General features: G+C 51.4%; 1 protein-coding gene across 1 annotated transcript in view; it reads left to right on the top strand.

Moving 5' to 3' along the window:
• Nucleotides 1-718: 718 nt before the first annotated feature.
• The window catches only part of QRICH2 (glutamine rich 2), a gene marked incomplete at both ends in the record, with an annotated part of 33,024 nt that continues 14,298 nt past the window's right edge, over nt 719-19,444 (top strand). The window contains 9 exons of the mRNA XM_080826689.1: nt 719-1,258; nt 1,403-1,483; nt 2,686-2,745; nt 3,101-3,245; nt 17,987-18,106; nt 18,332-18,495; nt 18,557-18,736; nt 18,842-18,961; nt 19,007-19,111. Of these exons, the coding sequence (XP_080682815.1) occupies nt 719-1,258; nt 1,403-1,483; nt 2,686-2,745; nt 3,101-3,245; nt 17,987-18,106; nt 18,332-18,495; nt 18,557-18,736; nt 18,842-18,961; nt 19,007-19,111 (1,515 nt within the window). The remainder of the gene's footprint in view (nt 1,259-1,402; nt 1,484-2,685; nt 2,746-3,100; nt 3,246-17,986; nt 18,107-18,331; nt 18,496-18,556; nt 18,737-18,841; nt 18,962-19,006; nt 19,112-19,444) is intronic.

Here is a 19,444-nt window from a genome sequence, read left to right as displayed (position 1 = left end):
CATCCCTTAAGACATGTGCCACTGCCCTGAGTAATAGAACGAGCTAAGGACACACATGGTGTCTCTTAAATCTGTCGGTTCTTAATGGTTGAGTGCATGGGACGCTTCCTAGGTTAAGGGACGTCTCCAATCTAGGTGAGCCACAGGACCCCTCCCCTTCTCAAAATGCTATGTTCCCATAGCAGTGCCTTGACCCAGCCCCATAGCCCCTTTGGGAACGTTTTCTTATAGTAACAGTTAGTGGTGCCTTGGGGTATGCCCTAGGCTTCCCCAGACCCGGATAAGATAGGATCCCCTTGTGCGTTGGGAGGGGGTGTGTGACTTCGCATATGGGCGGGTCCCGCACGGCGGGGTGCCCGCTGGACGGTGTCCGTTCTTTCGCAGAACCCTGTCGCGCGCGTGGGGCCCGCACCACAGGGCCGTGAACGGGGCCGTCCGTTCGGTTCCAAACGTCCGCTGGCCGCACCCGGTGCGAGGATAGGGTGTAGCTCGGAGAGCAGACGACTGGACGGTGGAGGGTAGGCGGCTGTCCGGACCCCGCTGGGGAGGCGGGCGCGGGTCCCCAGGAGCAGAGGGTGGGAAGCCCGGAGGCCAGGCGCTTCGCCTCCGTCCTCCAGTGACTGATGCCCTGGACAGCGCCCGGGGGCGCATTGGGCAGTGAGGGGGACATGGCCACCCGGCCAGCCGAGGGCGCGGACCGCTGCTGAGAGGGCGCGCAATGCCGCCCGCGACGGCGGCCACCACCACGGTCTCCCTCCGGGAGCTGGCGGACTTGGCCATCGGCACCCCGGAGGTGGGCGCCGTCAACTTCACGGCCCTGCACACGCTCATCGTGGCCATGCTCCGGAGCCTCAACCTGCAGGAGGTGCGCGTCGACTTCCAGTCGCCGTTGCCGTCACCGGAGACGAGCCGCACCCTGGAGCTCCCGCAGGCCGCGCTCAGCGCCCCGCAGCTGGCCGCGTCGAAAGAGAAGCCGCGCGGCAGCCTGCCCAAGCCACCGACGGCCGCGGCGACGCTCGAGAGCCAGGTGAAGGGCCTGGGCGGGCAGGTCCAGGACCTCAGCCGGAAGCTCAAGTCCATCACGAGCCAGGTGCAGGGCATCGTGAGCCACGTGCAGCACCTGACGGCTCCCATCGGCGAGCTGGACGCCCGGGACTGGCTGGAGGAGGAGACGGCCAAGCTGACGCCGGCCAGGGCACGAGCAGGGTCGTTGAAAATCGCCAAGGGCGAGCGGGCCACCGTCTCCCAGGTCTCCCAGGTGAGCGCGGGACGGGGCGGGGCGGGGCCGGGGAGGGGCGGAGCCCACCATCGGCTCCGGGGCTGGAAGGGAGGCGCGGGCGTGGGGGCGGGGGGGGGGCGGGGGGGGGTCGGTCCTCCGAACCGCCGCGTCCCCACCTTGCAGGCCATGGAGCTGCTGCGCGACGTCGTGGAGGACGTGAAAACCCTCAAAGAAGCCCAGGAAAAGGCACAGGAGCTCCCAGCGGTGAGGACGGCGGGGACCCCACCTCGAGGAGCTGCGGAGTCGCCCCTTCCCATGCAGGGCCTGTCCTCGCCACTCCGCTGCCCCTTCTCAGACCCCCAGGGATCCGAGCCGAGTCGGGGATGGGGGGAGGAGCGGGAGCTGACAACTTCTCAGAATATTCTTCCAGCGGATTTCCTTTAAACAAGAATAAAGAAGTGAGGTGGTGGGTGTTGAAGAGCTCAGCCCAGGAGGCGGGGCTGGGATGGAGAGAGCTCTGCGGTCACACCAGCGGGTGCTCGGCAGCCACACCTTCACTTGGATCTTTGTTCTCTCGGAGAAAGATCTAGAATCCCCTCAGATGGACAGTAGGGGCCCAAAGTACCAGGCAGTGCTCCTATTTCAGGCCCTCCGGAAGCCGCCCAGGGGCTTAGCGCTGGAAGGAGGAGGAGGGGCAGTTAGGAAGAAGCCCAGGGAGAGGCTCCGCGAGGCCTCAGGACCCCTGACCCCATTCTGCCCCTCATCTCAGGCCTGAGGCCCAAGCGGGACTCACCGTTGCTCTGGAAAGCTTTTCTTTTTGAAATGTGTTTTGGGGCTTTTAGATGGTTTTTCAGACCAACGGCTTGTTTTACCTTTAGATTCCTACATTCTGGAGCTTTGCAAGAGTCATACGGAACAACTTAAGTTTTAGCAATTTGTTTCGGTTCTTTGGGGACGCTTTTCTCTTCAAACCACCCAGCCATTCAGACGCCTTGAAGCGCCGGATCATTTTTGTCCTTGAGAGGCAAAGTCAGCATCATTCTGCAGTGTGGGAAGGTTCTGTTCGAGGGTAGGAGGAAGTGAATCCCAGGACCAAAGGTTCCCACCCCTGTGCTTGCATTTGCTCTTGGCACAGTGTCCCCCAGGACCACCACACCTCACTTGCCTGCCTCTTGTTGGCTGGAAAGAAAACGATTTAACGGACTAAGTGGTCCTGTCTCTACCCCAGCTCCTGTAAGATCCACCCACCTCCTTTCTTCTCTTCTATGAACGCATGTATGTGTGTGCGCACGTGCGTGTGCGTGCATGCGTATCCATGCACATGCGTGTGTGCATGTGCGTGTGTGTGCATGCGTGCGTGTAAGGGCGTGTGTGCGCTTGCGTATCTGCGTGCGTGTGCGCATGCGTGTGTGTAGGGTCCACAGGTGGGGCTGTTTTGATCCTCCATCTCTGAACTCTTCTTCCAGAAAGCCTTCCAGCGGATCGATGCTCTAGAGAAGATAGTCAGAGAACGGGATGAATTCCTGGTAATATGGGCGAGTTCTGTGACAAAGGGCCCTCAAGGGGGAGTAGGGGAGGATGTCCAGGCTCCCACCCCAGATGTCTGTATCCCTCCGAAGTAGGATGAGGCCCTCCGCCCCTATGGGCACTGCCCCTGGATTGGGGGAAAATCCTTCCCATCCGAGCCCAGTGTTCCCCCAGAGGTCCTTAGGGGACTGGAAATTGGCTGCCCAGGACTCACTGGTCACTTGAAGGACAGTGATGTTGCCTCGGGACTAGGGCTGTGGATTCTGTTAGCTCAGTTCTGTTCCTAAAGCTTTCTGGGATTAAATTTGGGGTGTTTGTATATCTGTCTGCCTGCATGTTGTCTGTCACCGTCAGGACCTAGTGGGCCGGAAGATGAGTTCGATGCCTGTTGGAGAAGAAGTCACCATGGTCACCTGGGAGGAGCTGGAGCAGGCCATTACTGACGGCTGGAGGGCCTCACTAGGGGTGAACAAACTGGGGACCTGGGCCCTGGTTTTGGGTGGGGCTTCCCTGGACCTCTCCCTCTTTGCTACTGCACAGTGTTCCATTATGTGGATGTTCCTAATTTCATGCTTCCTATCATTTTAAGCGTTTTTTCCAGTCTTAGAAAAAACCGTGCTCCCGTGTAACCTTCACATGTGCAAACATATTCGTAGGTAGGGTGCATTCCTAAGAAATGGAATGCAGGTTTGTGATTTGGCTCCTTTTGCCAAACTGTCCTCCACAGATAGGGCTCCAATTTAGACCCTCCCTACAACGTGGGAGAGAACTTGGTTCTCAAGTCCCCACCAGCACTGTCTGTACCCAGTTTTTTCCAGTTGGGTGGAAGAGTGGTACCTGAGTGTAGTTTTGATTTGCTTTTGTAGCTTTTCAAAGTTCCTTTATGGCCTGATCTGAAATTCCTGAGTCCCTTCATGCTTAGTGGACAAAGATGACCGACTTTGGAAATAAAATGTCTGTAGGGGCCCTGTGGCGATGACTTTGACACACAAATGTGTGCATGCGTCTGTCCATCCCCAGGCAGTGCCCAGGATAACTAAATCATTTTTTTTTTAAAGAGTTTATTTATTTATTTGACAGACAGAGATCACAGGTAGGCAGAGAGGCAGGCAGAGAGAGGAAGGGAAGCAGGCTCCCTGCCGAGCAGAGACCTGATGCGGGGCTCGATCCCAGAACCTCGGGATCATGACCTGAGCCGAAGGCAGAGGCTTAACCCACTGAGCCACCCAGGCGCCCAACTAAATCATTTTTATTTATTTATTTTGTAAGATTTTATTTATGTATTCGAGAGTGAGAGGGAGGGAGAGAGATAGAGAGTACAAGCAGGAGCAGGGGGAGGGGCAGGAAGGAGCCGACTCCCTGCTGAGCAAAGAATGAGATGCAGGGCTCAATCCCAGGACCCCAGGATCATGACCTGAGCCAAAGGCACACCCTTAGCCTATGGAGCTACCCAGGTGCCCCCCAAATTGTTTCTCGATCCCCACCCTTTCTCCATCTGAATAAAATGGCAATTAGCAAATGGCCATCGAGGCAAGGATCAGCTGCCCTTCTGGTCTGGGTATTCCCCTTCTGGCTTTGTGCCCTTCTCCTTACTGGAAAAAGTTCCCTGTGTCAGTACCCACCTCAACAGGGGGAAGAGCGTGGACCTTTTGGCGCCACCAAGTGGCCATCTGGGGCATGTCAAATAGTACAGGTGTCACAGGACACCCTGCGATTGCTTTTTGAATGGGGGTGGGGGCATCTTCAGAGCAAGCAGCAGCAGAAGGACTTGGAAGAGGACCCTGTAGCAAAAGGAATGGCCTAGAAAAAGTTTGCCTCTGCTTTCGCGTTTTTTTTTTTTTTAAGCCAAAGCTCTTGACACGTAGGAGTATCCTGTTTTGAGTGAACGACACATTTTTTTCGGGTGCGAGCAGGACACCTGCCACACCTAGAAATGAGCACGACAGAAGCCCCTTTAGACACTCCCGCTTGTCCAGAGGTAAGAAAGTGTCTGTTTTTTGACAGTTGCTCATGCTTGTCAGTAGCCCCAGGGGCAAGGGAGAATAAATATAAATATTAAAAGGTTTTTGAGAAGCAAGAGAACCCATTCAGCTGCTGCACGGCCCATCACAAGCGCAGCGGAGAACTTCCCCACCTGGAGCTTAAAAAACACAACAAAAACGCTGGAGACCAGTGTTGCTTGGGCTGTTGGTGGGACACTTTAACATAAACAACGAGATTAGGATATCGGCGCTCAGCGTTTTTCAGGTCCTCAGTGTGCTCCTGGAGAGGGGTGGTGGCTCTCAGGCGTGGGAGGCTCACCGTCTGCCCGCGTGGTAAACGGAGGGTCGGGATGGAAACCGGGACGCTGAGTACGGGGGCGATGAGCCCGGAGGAGTAAATCCCATCTCTGGAACGCGGGACACGAGAAGGATGTTGTGTTTCCACCCGGAGGAGGAAGGCTGTGGTTTCAGGGGCTCAGACAGAACAGCGGTGGAAGATGCCCGTCCCAGGACCTGAGTGAACGCGGGGACACAGACCAGCGCTTTCCGAGCGCTTATTCCGATGGGCAGCAGGGCCTTCTCCGCAGTTTGGCCAGATTGCGCAAAGATGACTGGGAGGCTTCCCCGCCTCCCCCGCCTGCCTGCCCGCCCGCCCTGCAGCTCCTCGTAGCACCTCTGATGGTCAGAAGGAACCAGGAAGAGCCATACCCTGTGGTCACCTGTGGTCACCTGTGGTGACCAGGTCACCAAATCCAGGAAGAGCCAGCCCTGTCGTGCTAACCAAAGCTTGCTTAAGGGAGGAAGACGCTTCTGCACTTTGCTGTCATCAATGAGACGCAGCCGAGTCTCTGGTAAGAGCGGTGGCCACGGGCGTAACAACGGGAGAACCTTCCAGTGACCATTACACCAGGTCCGCAGACCTCGAGCACAGACGTTCTCACGTGGAAATAGCAAGTTGGAGCTAAAGGGCACTTTCTCTTTGAAGCCTTGCGGCCTCTACGTTATAGCGTAGAAAACCAAAATTAAAACCTCGTTTCAGGATTCGATTGAGGGCAGGTGATTCCCCTTGTTCCATTGTGCTCGCCCATATCTTGGGCTTCAGAACCCGAAAAACAGTGGAGCGAGTTAGGAAGGGGCTGCACAGGATTCACCCCACTTCCAACTACGTGCCCCCACCCCCTGCCATGGCACATCCCCAGGGAAATAGAAATAAATGTTTTAGGACATCTTGGAGTCCTGGAAATAGCAGGTTCCATACCTGGGGGGATCCTGTGAAGGCAGGAAGGACAGAACGCTCCGGCTCAGGAGGGAGCGTGGGATCCATCGTGCGTAGAGAAGAGCTCGTCGTACAACCTCACCGCTCACATGACAACCTAACAGGTTCTCAAGAAAGGAGGGACTTAACTGTATTTTGCCTCAAAATGAATCCATTGATCACAAAGGTACCTACCGGTGAGAGGGAGGCAGAAGGTTCTACCACAAAAGAGGGGGAGGCGATGCGGCCGCAGAAGCAGAGACAGGAGCGACGTGGGCCACGAGCCGTGGAGTGCCGGCCACCCTGTAGAAGCTGGAGGAGATGTGGAGACGGGTTGTGCCAAGAGCTTGCAGCATCGCCAGCGCTGCCCGTCACCTTGACCTCAGCCCAGTGCCTCCGGCTCTGGAATTCTGCCATTTTGAGCTGTTACCCTAACGGATTCGTGTCGGTGGAAGCCACTGAGCTGTGGGGCAGTTTGTCCCGGGAGCCATCTGGAACATAACAGTACAGCCCCCTGCTTCCTCTTGGGGCGGTTCGTGGGCGATTGGCTAGGCTGGGCGGTTTAGCGGGACTCCTTCCATTTTCTGCTGTTCCTGGGTCTGAGCGCTGGGCAATAACCTGGACACAAAGTCCACAGCACTCGCCTCTGGAGGGTCTTTTTCAGGACTTGCTTTCAGAATCCTTACGAGGTGTCACTTTCCGTCCTTTCTCTTTTTGGCGGCAGTTGTTTGCAGCGATTGGTTTTCAGTCCTGTAGGCCTTTCTGCGTGATAGGCGGAGCCCTAGGATGATTGCCAGGATTCCTGCCCTCTACTGGGCACACATAGAATCCCTTCGGGTGTGAGCAGAACCTGCAGGTATGGTGGGAGTGGGGGGGGGACATCTCCCCTGTAATTAGGTCGCTAATAAATTGACTTTGAGTTTAATCACAGGAGGGATCAGGTGGTCCTGACCTAATTAGGCGAGCCCTCCTCGAGAAAGTAAAACCAGAGGATGGCCCCCGTGGAGGGAGCCGCGTGGCTGGGATTGAGAGTGGTCTGTAGGAGCCGAGAACTCCAGCCAAGAGGAGCTGAGTTCTGGCAACGACCCTGAGCCTCAGAGAAGGCCGCAGCCTGGCCTGGATTGCAGGCTGAGGCCCTGACAGCGAACCCAGATAAAACGTGGCCAGACTCATGACCCACGGAAACTGTGAGATCATAACCTCGTGCTGCTGTCGATGTCTGCGTTCGTGGTAACGTGTCCTACAGCAGTAGAAAATGAGTCTAGGACCCTGGACTAGTGTATTTTTGGTCCGTCGTTTTGGGGCAGCATCGAGGAATCCCAGAGCTGGGCCATCACGTCTTACCAGGGAGGTAGCTCTGGACCTCAGAGGGAAGTACTGCGCCCCCAAGCTGGCTAGGCCGGGGCTGGGTGAGGTCCAAAGAGGCTGTGAATCTCTCCTGCTTCCTGGGATCTTGTAGGTTCTTTGCGAGTAGCAAGAAATTGCTTTGCTGAGATTTTGAGGTCTTTCGGTGTCCGGGGAGTACACGCTCACCCTGGGGTGCTGGCTGCCTCCCCCTGGCCAGAGCCCCTGCCAGCAGTCGTGTGTTTGTGGCTTTACAGAGGCAGGCCAGCAGATGGGGAGCAAGTTGCAGGCAACATTTAAGATTAGAAGCATGGGGCGGCGGGGGGCAGGGTTGTGCCGGGCTGGCTCAGTCGGTAGAGCATACAACTCTTAGATCTTGGGGTTGTGAGTTGGAGTCCACGTTGAGGGTAGAGACTACGTTAAAAAAAATCAAGGAAAAAAAAAAAGATTATAATCATTGGAAGCGGGATCCTGACTGAAAAAGGATGGTGATGGGGATCACAGCACAGCCGCTGGCGAGCCGCTAAAAGGGGGTAGTGGGGAGACTGCTGGCTGCGGCTCATGGAGACACATCTCCCCCTGCACACACATTTAAAAATTGACTTTTAAAAGAAATAGATTTTGTTTTTAGAGTTTTAGGCTCACAACAAAACCGAGTGGAAGGAATAGGAGTGCCTAGTCGGTGCAGCAGTGACAACTGATCACAGGGTTGTAAGTTCAAGCCTCACACTGGGCATGGAGTTTGCTATAAATAGATAGAGAGATAGACAGATAATTTAAAGGGATACCTGGGTGGCTCAGTGGGTTGAGCATCTGCCTTCAGCTCAGGTCACAATCTGAGGGTCCTGGGATCCAGCCCCGTGTTGGGGCTCTCTGCTCAGCAGGGAACCTGCTTCTCCCTCTGCCCCTGCCCCTGCCTGTTCTCTTTCAAATAAATAAGTACAATCTTAAAAAAACTAAAAATATATTTAAAGACATTGAGTAGAAGGTGTAGAGGTTTCCCTTATACCTTCGGCCCATACACACACACATAACCTTCCCCACGAACGAGGACGCCACCAGAGCCGTACATGGTTTCAGCCGGTGAACATACACGGACACATGATGTCACTCAAAGTCTGTAGTTGTTTGTTGTTTTTTTTTTAAGATTTTATTTATTTATTAAACACAGAGAGAGAGATCACAAGTAGGCAGAGAGGCAGGCAGAGAGCGGGAAGCAGGCCCCCCGCCGAGCAGAGAGCCCGATGCGGGTCTCAATCCCAGGACCCTGAGATCATGACCTGAGCCAAAGGCAGAGGCTTAACCCACTGAGCCACCCAGGCACCCCCAAAGTCTGTAGTTTTAATCAAGTTCACTCTTGGTGTTATATAACCTATGGGTTTGGACAATGGTGTAATGTACCATACACAGTAATTTTGCGGCCCTAAAAGTCCTCTATGCTCTGCTCCTTCACTCCTCCCTCCCCTCTCGCAACCACTGATCCTTTCCCTGTCTCCACAGTTTTGCCTTCTCCAGAACGTCGTATAGTTGGAATCATACAGTATGATGGCTTCTTTCACTTAGCACCATGCATTTAAGTTTCTTCCATGTCTTTTCATGACGCGATGCAGCTCACTTTTTAGTGCTGTATAATATTCTGTGGCCTGGGCTGGACCACAGTTATTCCATCCATTCACCTACTTAAAGGGCGTCTTGGTTGCTTCCGAGTTTGGGCAGTTATGCATAAGGCTGCTGTCGGCCTCTGTGTGCATGTTTCGGTGCGGACGTACGTTTTCAGCTCCTTTGGGTGAGTACCAAGTAACTGTGTTGCTGGTGAACAGAAAGAGTATGTTTAGTTTTGTAAGAAACCGCCACCTGTCTTCCACAGTGGCTGCACCATTTTGCATTCCCACCAACAATGACCGAGCAGAGCTCCTGCTGCTCAGATCCTCCCCAGTGTCTGGTCTTGTCCGTGTCCCAGACCTTGACCATACTAACAGGTGTGTGGTGGTGTCCTGTTTTAATTTGCGTGGCTTTGATGACATTCCCGGTGTTGGTAATTTGGGTCTCTTCTGTCTTGTTCCTCATCGGTCTGTCTAGAGCTTTATCAGTTACATGGCTGTACTCAAATACCTTGTTTTTATTGATTTTCTTTGCTGTTTTCTGTTTATTGCTTTCTGCTCTGATCGTCGTCATTTCCTTTCTTCTGCCTGCTTTGGATTTAATTTGCTCTTGTTTTGCTAGTTTCCTGAAGTGCACATGGAGGCTTTTCTATTTCGGGACCGGCACTTAGTGCTATAAATATTAAATATGTCCCAAGTATTGCTCCAGCAGCGTCCCTCACGTTCTGGTATGTGGTTCAGAACGCTTTCTATATCCCTTTTGGTTTCTTCTTTCGCGTGCACGATCTATTCAGCAGTCTGTTATTTTGTTTGTAAATATTTGGGGATTTTCCAGGGATCTTTCTGTCACTAATTTCTAATTTTAAGTCCACTGTGGTCAGAGAATATATATTGTACAACTTGACTCCTTTTAAATTGATGGATGTATCTCTTATGGCCCAGAAGATGTTCTGTCTTGGTAAATGTTTTGTGTGCACTTGAGAGCAATGTGTCTTCTGCTCTTGTTAGGGGAAGTATCCTATAAATGTCCATCAGGTCAAGTAGGTTCTAGTGTTGTTCAAGTTTACTGTATCTGTTAGGGTTAAGCTGTGTTTCCATCTCCACCCCTCCCAAAAGGTGTTGAAGTCCTGACTCCCGTTGTAAATGCAACCTTATTTGGAAATGGGTCTTTGCAGAGGATCAAGTTAAGATGAGGTCATTAGGGTGGGCCCTGATCCCATATAAGTGAGTCTTTATAAAAGGGGGAGTTTGGACAGAAAGACACGTTCAGGGAGAAGGTGGCCATCCATCCATAGATGGTCAGGAGAAGACAGCCATCAGTGAATGCCGGAGGCCGCCAGAGGCCAGAAGAAAGCATGGAAAAGATTTTCCCTCCTAGCCTGAGAGGGAACCAAGCCTGCTGACACCCGGATCTCCAACTTCTGGCCTCCAAAGCCAAGAGACAGTACATTTCTGTTGTTCAAGTCACCTAGTCTGTTACAGCAGCTCCAGAAAATGCATACAATGTCCTTGCTGATTTTCTGCTTACTTGGCAATTAGTGAGGGGAAGGTATTGAAACCTCTGACTCCAGCTGTGGATTTGCCCCTGTCTCCTTGTAGGTCAGTCAGGCTTTGCTTCACATACTTTGAAGCCCTGCTATTAGGTGCAGACACATTTAGGAACGTTATGCCCTCTTGATGAATTGATCTCCTTATGTTAAGAAGTGACCTTTAAAGAAAAGAGATGTTATTTATTTGTGATGAGAGAGAGAGACAGAGCATAAGCAGGGGGAGCGGCAGAGAGAGAGGGAGAAGCGTGCTCCCGGCTGAGCAGGGAGCCTGACGTGCAGTTTGATCCCAGGACCCTGGGATCATGAGCTGAGCAGAAGGCAGATGCTTAACTGACTGACCCAGCCAGATATCCCAAGAAATGACCTTTTTATCCTTAATAATATTCTTAGCTCTGAAATCTATATTAATTAGTATAGTGATTCCAGCTTTTTTTTCTTTTTCAAGTGTGAGCATGGTGTATCTTCTCCTGTTCTTTAACGTTTTACCTATTTGTGTCTGTCTATATAAAGTCTTTTTCTTGTAAGTGGCATGTAGTTGGTCTTGCTTCTTTAACCATTCTGACAACTTTTGATTTAAAAAAAAGATTTTATGTATTTATTCATCTAAGAGAGACAGAGAGTAAGAGCACAAGTCGGGGGTTGTGCAGAAGAAGAGGGAGAGGGAGAAACAGACTCCCCACTGAGCCAGGAGCCCAATATGGGGCTTGATCCCAGGACCCCGAGATGATGACCTGAGCCAAAGTCAGACGCTTAACCAACTGAGGCACCAAGGTGTCCCTGCCAATCTCTGCTTTTTAATCAGGCTGTTTTGATCATTTATATTTAATGTGATTATTGATATAATTAGGGCTGAGCCTGTCATCCTACTGTTAGTATTCTATTTGTTCCATCTGCTTTTTGTTCCTTTCTCCTTTTTTTTCTACTTCTTTTGTATTATTTGAGTGTTTTTTTTTTTAACCTCCTCTGTCAGCTTATTAGCTATACATCTTTGTTATTTGTGTGGTTGCTTTAGGCTTTATAGATTTATACCTCTTCACGCATCACAGTTCACCTTCAAGTGATATTCTACTCCTTCACAAATAGTATAAGGACTTTACAATAAAGTATTTCCAAGGGACTTTATTTCTGGGGTCAGCAAACTTTTTGTCAAGGGGCCAAGTAAATGTTTTAGATTTTGTGGGTCATGCAGTCTTTGTCACAGTTGCTCAACTCTACTGTTACTGTGTGAAAGCAACCATGAACAATACATAAATGAATGAGTGTGCCTGTGTCCTAATAAAGTGTCATTTACAGAAACAGATGATGGGCTGGACTTGGCCCGTGGGCCCTTGTTTGCCAATGCCTGCTTTATGCTATTGTTGTCCTGCGTTTTACTTTTACATTTTGTTATGAACCCTACAATACATTGTTCTTGTTTTGTTCAGTCAATTATCTTTCAAGGGGATTTGAGTCAAGAAAAACAGCTCCAGGGCTTGTGACCCCCTTTGTGTATAGCCAGGTTTCCATCTGGTATCATTTTCTGTCTGCCTGAAGGATTTCACTTAACATTTGTTGTATGAGTCTTGCTGTTGATGAATTTCAGTCGGTATTTTTATGTTTGAAAACATCTTTATTTTTCCTGTGCTTTGGTGTTTCATTTTGTTTTCTAGTGGCCTAACACATGGTCTGTTGTGGAAAATGTTCTGTGTGCACGCAAGAGAGTTTATTCAGATCTTGTTGGGTGGAATGTTCTACAGATGTTTGCTGGTCCAGTTGGTCTGTGGTTCAAGTCTTTTATTTTATCGTTGATCTTCTGCCTCTTTGTTCTATCCCTATCAAAAGTGGGATATTAAAGTCTGCAACTATTACTGTTGAACTGTCTGTTTCTCCCTTTAATTGCATCAGGTTTTCCTTATGGTTCTTAGGACATTGTTGCTCGGTTCTCATATATATATATATATATTTTTTTAAAGATTTTATTTATTTATTTGACAGAGTGATCACAAGTAGGCAGAGAGGCAGGCAGAGAGAGAGAGAGGAGGAATCAGGTTCCCTGCTGAGCAGAGAGCCCGATGTGGGGCTCGATCCCAGGACCCTGGGATCATGACCTGAGCCGAAGGCAGAGGCATTAACCCACTGAGCCACCCAGGAGCCCCTCATATGTATTTTTAAAACCATTATATTTTCCAGGGTTAGGCTCTCTGCTCAGTGGGGAGTCTGCTCCCTCTCCCTCTGCTTCTCCCCAATAAATCTTAAAAAAATTTTTTGCAATAACATAAACTACAAAACTCATTTTGGAAAAGTTAGAGGAGTTACCTTTCAAATTTTGGCTCTTAGGGGTTTTTTTGTTGTTGTTGTTATTGTTTTTTAACCTGTCAAAAAATACGGTGAGGGGTGTATTGAGAGAGGTGAAGAAGAGAAGCTTCCGGCTGATGGGTTCAGTGTGTCAAGATATTCGGTAATGCAAAGGAAATTCAAGGGCAAGAACATATTACAGATCAGAGTTTTTGAGCAGGATGAATGGATAAGCAGTTCTTCCATCAGTTGTATCCACAAGAAAGAGGACTCAAAGAATGCTTGTTTACAGAATCTCCTGTAAGACAGCGTTGGCTGCCCCCAACGATTCATCGCTTATTAAAACAGTATCATAAGCATCCATGTACTTTTCTAAAACCTCTTCTACTCCATTTGATATCCAGTTTCCAGAACGTGTTCCACATTGGCCCATCTGTCTGCCATTCCCAAGCCTCCTTGGGAGTCTCCCAGCAGAACTGTGTCGTCACTGTCTTACAGTTGATTGTGAGATGTTCTGTGTTGCTCAAAGCCCCACCATGTTTGTTAAATTCATGAACTAGTTCTCCTTTAAGTCCTTTGAACACCCCATTTTCATCAAAATCCGTGAAGCTGGTCATGACTCTGACGATTGGATGATCAACACCAGGCTGAGGGAGAACTTCTTCTAGTACATCACCCACACCAGCTGAAATTTGAACACAGGGAGACTGTGTTGTTGGAGCTTATCAAAGACATTCTCGTACCTTCCTTGAACAGACATTAGATCCTGCCACAATTCCTATCAGTTTAGCTTTCGGTAGAGTCTGTTCAACAAGCAAACCCTGTGAGTTAGGGTACGGTTCCACCACATAAGGGTACTTCTGTTGTAGGAACAGGATCAACTTTAGTAGCATGATCTTTGTCCTTTAGTTGCAGTAACTCTTTCTGGCCTCCATCTGTAACCAGCTTATGATCGTCAATGATAATTATGACATGTTGGGCATGGGAGGGAGAGGCACGCTTTGTAGGAAAATCTACTTAGTGTCATGTCGAAGTCTGTTATTATCGGAAGAGTGGCATGGCAGGTCCTTCTTTGATAAGACCACAGGTCATTTCTTCTCTTATAGGGTTCTTGAAGTGAACCGAACTTTTGGGGAATTTTGACCTCATTTTCACACATACAGCAGATTCTTGGCTCATCACTTCTTGGTTATTCAATTGTCTTTAAAGGCACTCTGGGTTCTTGCATTCTTGATCGTCCTAGGACAACAGCATAGACAGCAAGCAATATCCAGAGATGCAGAGCTTGGATATAGGGATCCCAATGATCTTGGGCTTCTGCCTCATGTTTCTCTTCAGGCTGAATATGTCCCGAGCCAACGGCGCTCCTGCCACCAGGACACCCACACTGGTGCTTGCTACCAGGTCCTCCCTGGCCATGGCTGCCTAGTGCCTGGAGAGGGTCATGGGTTTCCAGGCCCAAAGAGAAAAGGCTGCACACAGTGAGTGTGGGCCCCCTGGATCACGTTTTTAAATCCCTTCTGCAAATCTGCGCCTTCTGATTGGAGTATTTAATTACTGATAAAGTAGGTTTACATCTTCCATTTGCTCTTTGTTTTCTATAGGTCTTATGTCTTTTCTGTTCCTCTGTTTCTCAGTTGTCTCTTTCATGTTAAATAAGTGTATTCTAGGGGACTGTTTTAATTCCCTTGTTGTTTCTTTTACTGTATATTTCATGTGGGTGATTTTTTAAAAGAGTCTTATTTATTTATTTGAGAGAGAGAGAGAGAGGGAGAGGCACAAGCAGGGGAGGGGCAGAGAGAGAAGCAGAGCCCCATGCAGGGCTCAATCCCAGGATCCTGAGATCCTGACCTGAGCCAGAGGCAGATGATTCACCGACCAAGCCACTCAGGCCCCTGTGGTTGGTTTTTTTAGTGGCACCGAAGGAGAGTTCAGTGTAGAGCTGATGATTCTCCACTTCTGAGGCAACACCTTTCTCAATACTGTCCCCTGAACTGAGGTTTTCCCAAACTGGCTGACAGAAACAGGCAGTGTTCCCAGCCCTGTGAGAGTCTGGCACTGTTCCCTCCAGCCTTGCAGATGGCTCTTGTCCCAGCCGCGGGGAGTCTCCTCACATACACACGCTGATCATTTCTGTGCTGAACATCTACAGAGCTCCTGAATCCTCTCTGTGTGTATCGCCTTTCTTTCTTTCTTTTTTTTTTTTTTTAAGACTTATTTATTGAGAGAGAGAACATGAGCCAGGGCAGGGGCAAGAGGGAGAGAGAGAGGGAATCCTCAAGCAGACTCCCCCTTCCCACTGAGTGTGGAGCCTGACACGGGGCTCGATGCCAGGACCCTGAGACCGTGACCTGAGCCGAAATCAAGAGTCGTAAACTCTCAGCCAACAGCCACCCAGGTGTCCCCGTGCACCTCCTTTCTTTCTGATACTCTGTCGCGTGAACTCTCGCTGCCTCAGTCTGCCTGAATGTTCAGGTCTGTCTCCTCAACTCAGGGAATCCCCCTCCCGGGACGGCAGCCTAGAAACTCCACCGGAATGGCAGCAAGCCGAGGCAACACAAGGGCTCCCGTAGGTTGTGTCCCCATCTTTCAGGGACGGCTGGCCTCCACTAGCTCATGTCCAGTGTCTAGAAAACCACCGTTTCATAGTTCAGGGTTTTCTTGGTTTGGGTTTGGTTTTCGGTTTTGAGTTGCTACAAACAGGAGGAGGGTAAGTCCAATTCCTGTCATTCTGTTTGGACTAGAAATGGAAATAATCCCTCACTTTTTAACGGATTCTGAGTATTGTACCCTGTGGGCGTGCCCCCTACATTTGTCAGTCCCCTGTTGATAACCTGTTTGCATAAGCGGTGCCGCAGACTCTGGACGAATGTCCTGGAAGTCCTTTGTAAGAGTCCATAGAGGATGGGGCGCCTGGGTGGCTCAGTGGGTTAAGCCTCTGCCTTTGGCTCGGGTCATGATCTCAGGGTCCTGGGATCGAGACCCACATCGGGCTCTCTGCTCGGCGGGGAGCCTGCTTCCCCCTCTCTCTCTGCCTCTCTGCCTGCTTGTGGTCTCTGTCTGTCAAATAAATAAATAAAATCTTAAAAAAAAAAAAAAAGAGTCCATAGAGGAGACCTCAGCGATGGAACTTCCGGGCCCTGGAGTTTATGTGTTTACATTCCGGATACATGGTTCACTTGCCTGGCGGTGATACTTTTGCCATCAACAACGGGCCAATGATGGGACAAACTTTATATTGTGAACTTAATAAATGACTCATGCTTTATTTGTAGGTGGAGCAATAGTTATAGTAGATCGCTGGTATCGTCCGGTACTTCCTGCCGTCTTTTTTTTTTTTTTAAGATTTTATTTATTTGACAGACAGAGATCACACACAGGCAGAGAGGCAGGCAGAGAGAGAGGGAGAAGCAGGCTCCCTGCCGAGCAGAGAGCCCAACGCGGGGCTCGATCCCAGGACCCTGGGATCATGACCTGAGCTGAAGGCAGAGGCTTTAACCCACTGAGCCACCCAGGCGCCCCTTTTCCCACTGTCTTTTACGAGGGCAATTGACATATTATGATGCCATTTGCGAGTGTGCAGATTCTCAAAGCCTTGGAGACGTATCCTTCGAGAATGTCGAAGTTTTTGTGTCCAGCCTAGTTTTGGGGACCAGAGGGTGTCATTCTCCAAAAGCCCCAAGTCACCCTAGTCCAAAGTCCCGGATGTTCTTGCTTTCATGTCTTAGCGTGAGGGAGTCCTTTCTACCTGCAGTTACTGACTTTTCTCTTTCTCTTCAACCAGGGCTCGGAGACAACGACGGGACTCCCTCAACGCAAAGGGCACACTTCCGCAATGTCAGATGACATACTTCAAGGCGGAGTCCCCATCAAGCGGTTAAGTGCTGACCAGGCTGTGGATTCTCCCCGTGCTTATGGCTCAGATCAGATCTTTTCAGGACTTGGTGGCATAAGAAACCCCTCTGAAGGGGTCACCAGGGAACGAAGCAGAGGTGTCTCCGCTACCGCATTCCCTGCTAGAGAACAGCACCCGAGGGCCCGTGATGAAGCTGGCCTGGCAAAGGCCCATCACCCGTCTGTGTCCCAATCCAGAGTAGAGTCAGATCGCCCCAGGACGAGAGAGCTGCCGTCGCACAGCTCAGCCCATTTAAGAAAAGAGGAACGAGAAGCACAGCCTGGTCCCACCCCACAGGACCTATCCTCAGGCCCTGTGGCCAGAGATGAGCATCGAGTACACCCAGATCAGCCCTGGGGGGTGCATGCGAGCCAGGGTCGAATCCAGCCTGGGTCAGATCAGCATGGATTGGGACCACATGGCATGGACCCACTGGCAGGGCACCATCCCAGGACTTACCCACATGCTGTGGTACCGCACAGCATGGGTCAGCTTGGTGTGATGCCACCCGGAATGGATGAGTGGGGCTTGGTAACACCTGGCCTGGATCAGTATGGGATGGTGCCACCAGTGGTACCCGGCACATACCAGCAAGGATGGGAACTACCTAGCACGTATCAGTATGGCACAGGACTTCCCAGCACAGCCCAACAGCCTGGTGTGGATCAGCACGGATTGGTACCCTTGACTGCAGATCAGTATGGATTTTTAATATCTGGCGTGGATCAACAAGGATTGGTTCCACACCTCACACATCAACGTGGTTTGGCATCACCTGGTTTGATGCAAGTTGTTGCAGATCGGCAAGGTTTTTTACAGCCCATCTTGGAAACATCTGAGTTCACTCATCCTGATACAGATCAGCATGATATAATACAGCCTGGGCCAGACCAACATGGTTTGGTACCAGCTGGAGCAGGTCAGCGTGGTTTGGTGCAGACTCTTGTAGATCAGAGTGGTTTGGTCCAGCCTGGTGCTTATCTACCTGATTGGGCACAGCCTGATGCATATCCCAGTGGCTGGGGACAGCCTGTTGCATATCCATTTGACTTGGTACAGCCGAACATATATCCGTCTGGTTTGGTCCAGCCAAGTGCAGTTCAGCCTGGTTTGACACAATCTGGAATAGGTCAGCAAGATTCAGCCCGACTTAGTTTGGATCAGCATGCTTTGGTGGAGCCTGAAATGGATGAACATGGTTTGGTCCAAGTTGGAATGGATCACCGTGTTTTGTTCCAACCTGGCACAGTTCAGCCTACTTTAAGGCAGCCTGGTGCAGGTCAACGTGGTTTGGTCCAACCTGTTATAAGTCAGCGTGATTTGGCCCAACCTGGAATAGATCAGCACGAGTCAGTCCAACTTGGCATGGATCAGCGTGGTTTGGTGCACCCTGGCGCAGGTCAGCCTGGCTTGGCACAGCCGGGCATGGATCAGCATGGTTTGGTGCAACCTGGTGCAGGTCAGCCTCGCTTGCCGCAGCCTGGCATGGATCAGCGTGGTTTGGTGCAACCTGGCGCTGGTCAGCCTCGTTTGGCGCAGCCTGGCATGGGTCAGCGTGGTTTGGTGCAACCTGGTGCAGGTCAGCCTGGCTTGGCACAGCCTGGCATGGACCAGCGTGGTGTGGTGCAACCTGGCGCAGGTCAGCCTGGCATAGACCAACGTGGTTTGGTGCAACCTGGCGCAGTTCAGCCTAGCTTGGCACAGCCTGGCATGGACCAGCGTGGTTTGGTGCAACCTGGAACAGGTCAACCTGGCTTGGCACAGCCTGGCATGGACCAGCGTGGTTTGGTGCAACCTGGCGCAGGTCAGCCTGGCTTGCTGCAGCCTGGCATGGATCAGCGTGGTTTGGTGCAACCTGGTGCAGGTCAGCCTGGCATAGATCAACGTGGTTTTTTGCAACCTGGTGCAGGCCAGCCTGCCTTGGTGCAGCCTGGCATCGACCAGCATGGTTTGGTGCAACCTGGAACAGGTCAACCTGGCTTGGCACAGCCTGGCATGGACCAGCGTGGTTTGGTGCAACCTGGCGCAGGTCAGCCTGGCTTGGCGCAGCCTGGCATGGATCAGCGTGGTTTGGTGCAACCTGGTGCAGGTCAGCCTGGCATAGATCAACATGGTTTTTTGCAACCTGGTGCAGGCCAGCCTGCCTTGGTGCAGCCTGGCATCGACCAGCATGGTTTGGTGCAACCTGGAACAGGTCAACCTGGCTTGGCACAGCCTGGCATGGACCAGCGTGGTTTGGTGCAACCTGGCGCAGGTCAGCCTGGCTTGGCGCAGCCTGGCATGGATCAGCGTGGTTTGGTGCAACCTGGTGCAGGTCAGCCTGGCATAGATCAACGTGGTTTTTTGCAACCTGGTGCAGGCCAGCCTGCCTTGGTGCAGCCTGGCATCGACCAGCATGGTTTGGTGCAACCTGGTGCTGGTCAGCCTGGCTTGGATCAACGTGATTTCATGGAACCTGGTGCAGGTCAGCCTGGCTTAGCACAGCCTTCCATGGACCAGCGTGGTTTGGTGCATCCTCGTGCTGGTCAGCCTGGCATGGACCAGCGTGGTTTGGTGCAGCCTGGTGCTGGTCAGCCTCGCTTGGCGCAGCCTGGCATGGATCAGCGTGGTTTGGTGCAGCCTGGTGCAGGTCAGCCTGGCTTGGCACAGCCTGGCATGGATCAACATGGTTTGGTACAACCTGGAGCAGGTCAGCCTGGCTTGGCACAGCCTGGCATGGATCAGCATGGTTTAGTACAGCCTGGCACAGGTCAGCCTGGCTTGGCCCAGCCTGGCATGGATCAGCGTGGTTTGGTGC

The sequence above is a fragment of the Martes martes genome (genome assembly GCF_963455335.1).
Source record: "Martes martes genome assembly, chromosome: 16".
Lineage (NCBI taxonomy): Eukaryota > Metazoa > Chordata > Mammalia > Carnivora > Mustelidae > Martes > Martes martes.
This window is presented reverse-complemented; position numbering and strand designations above follow the sequence as displayed.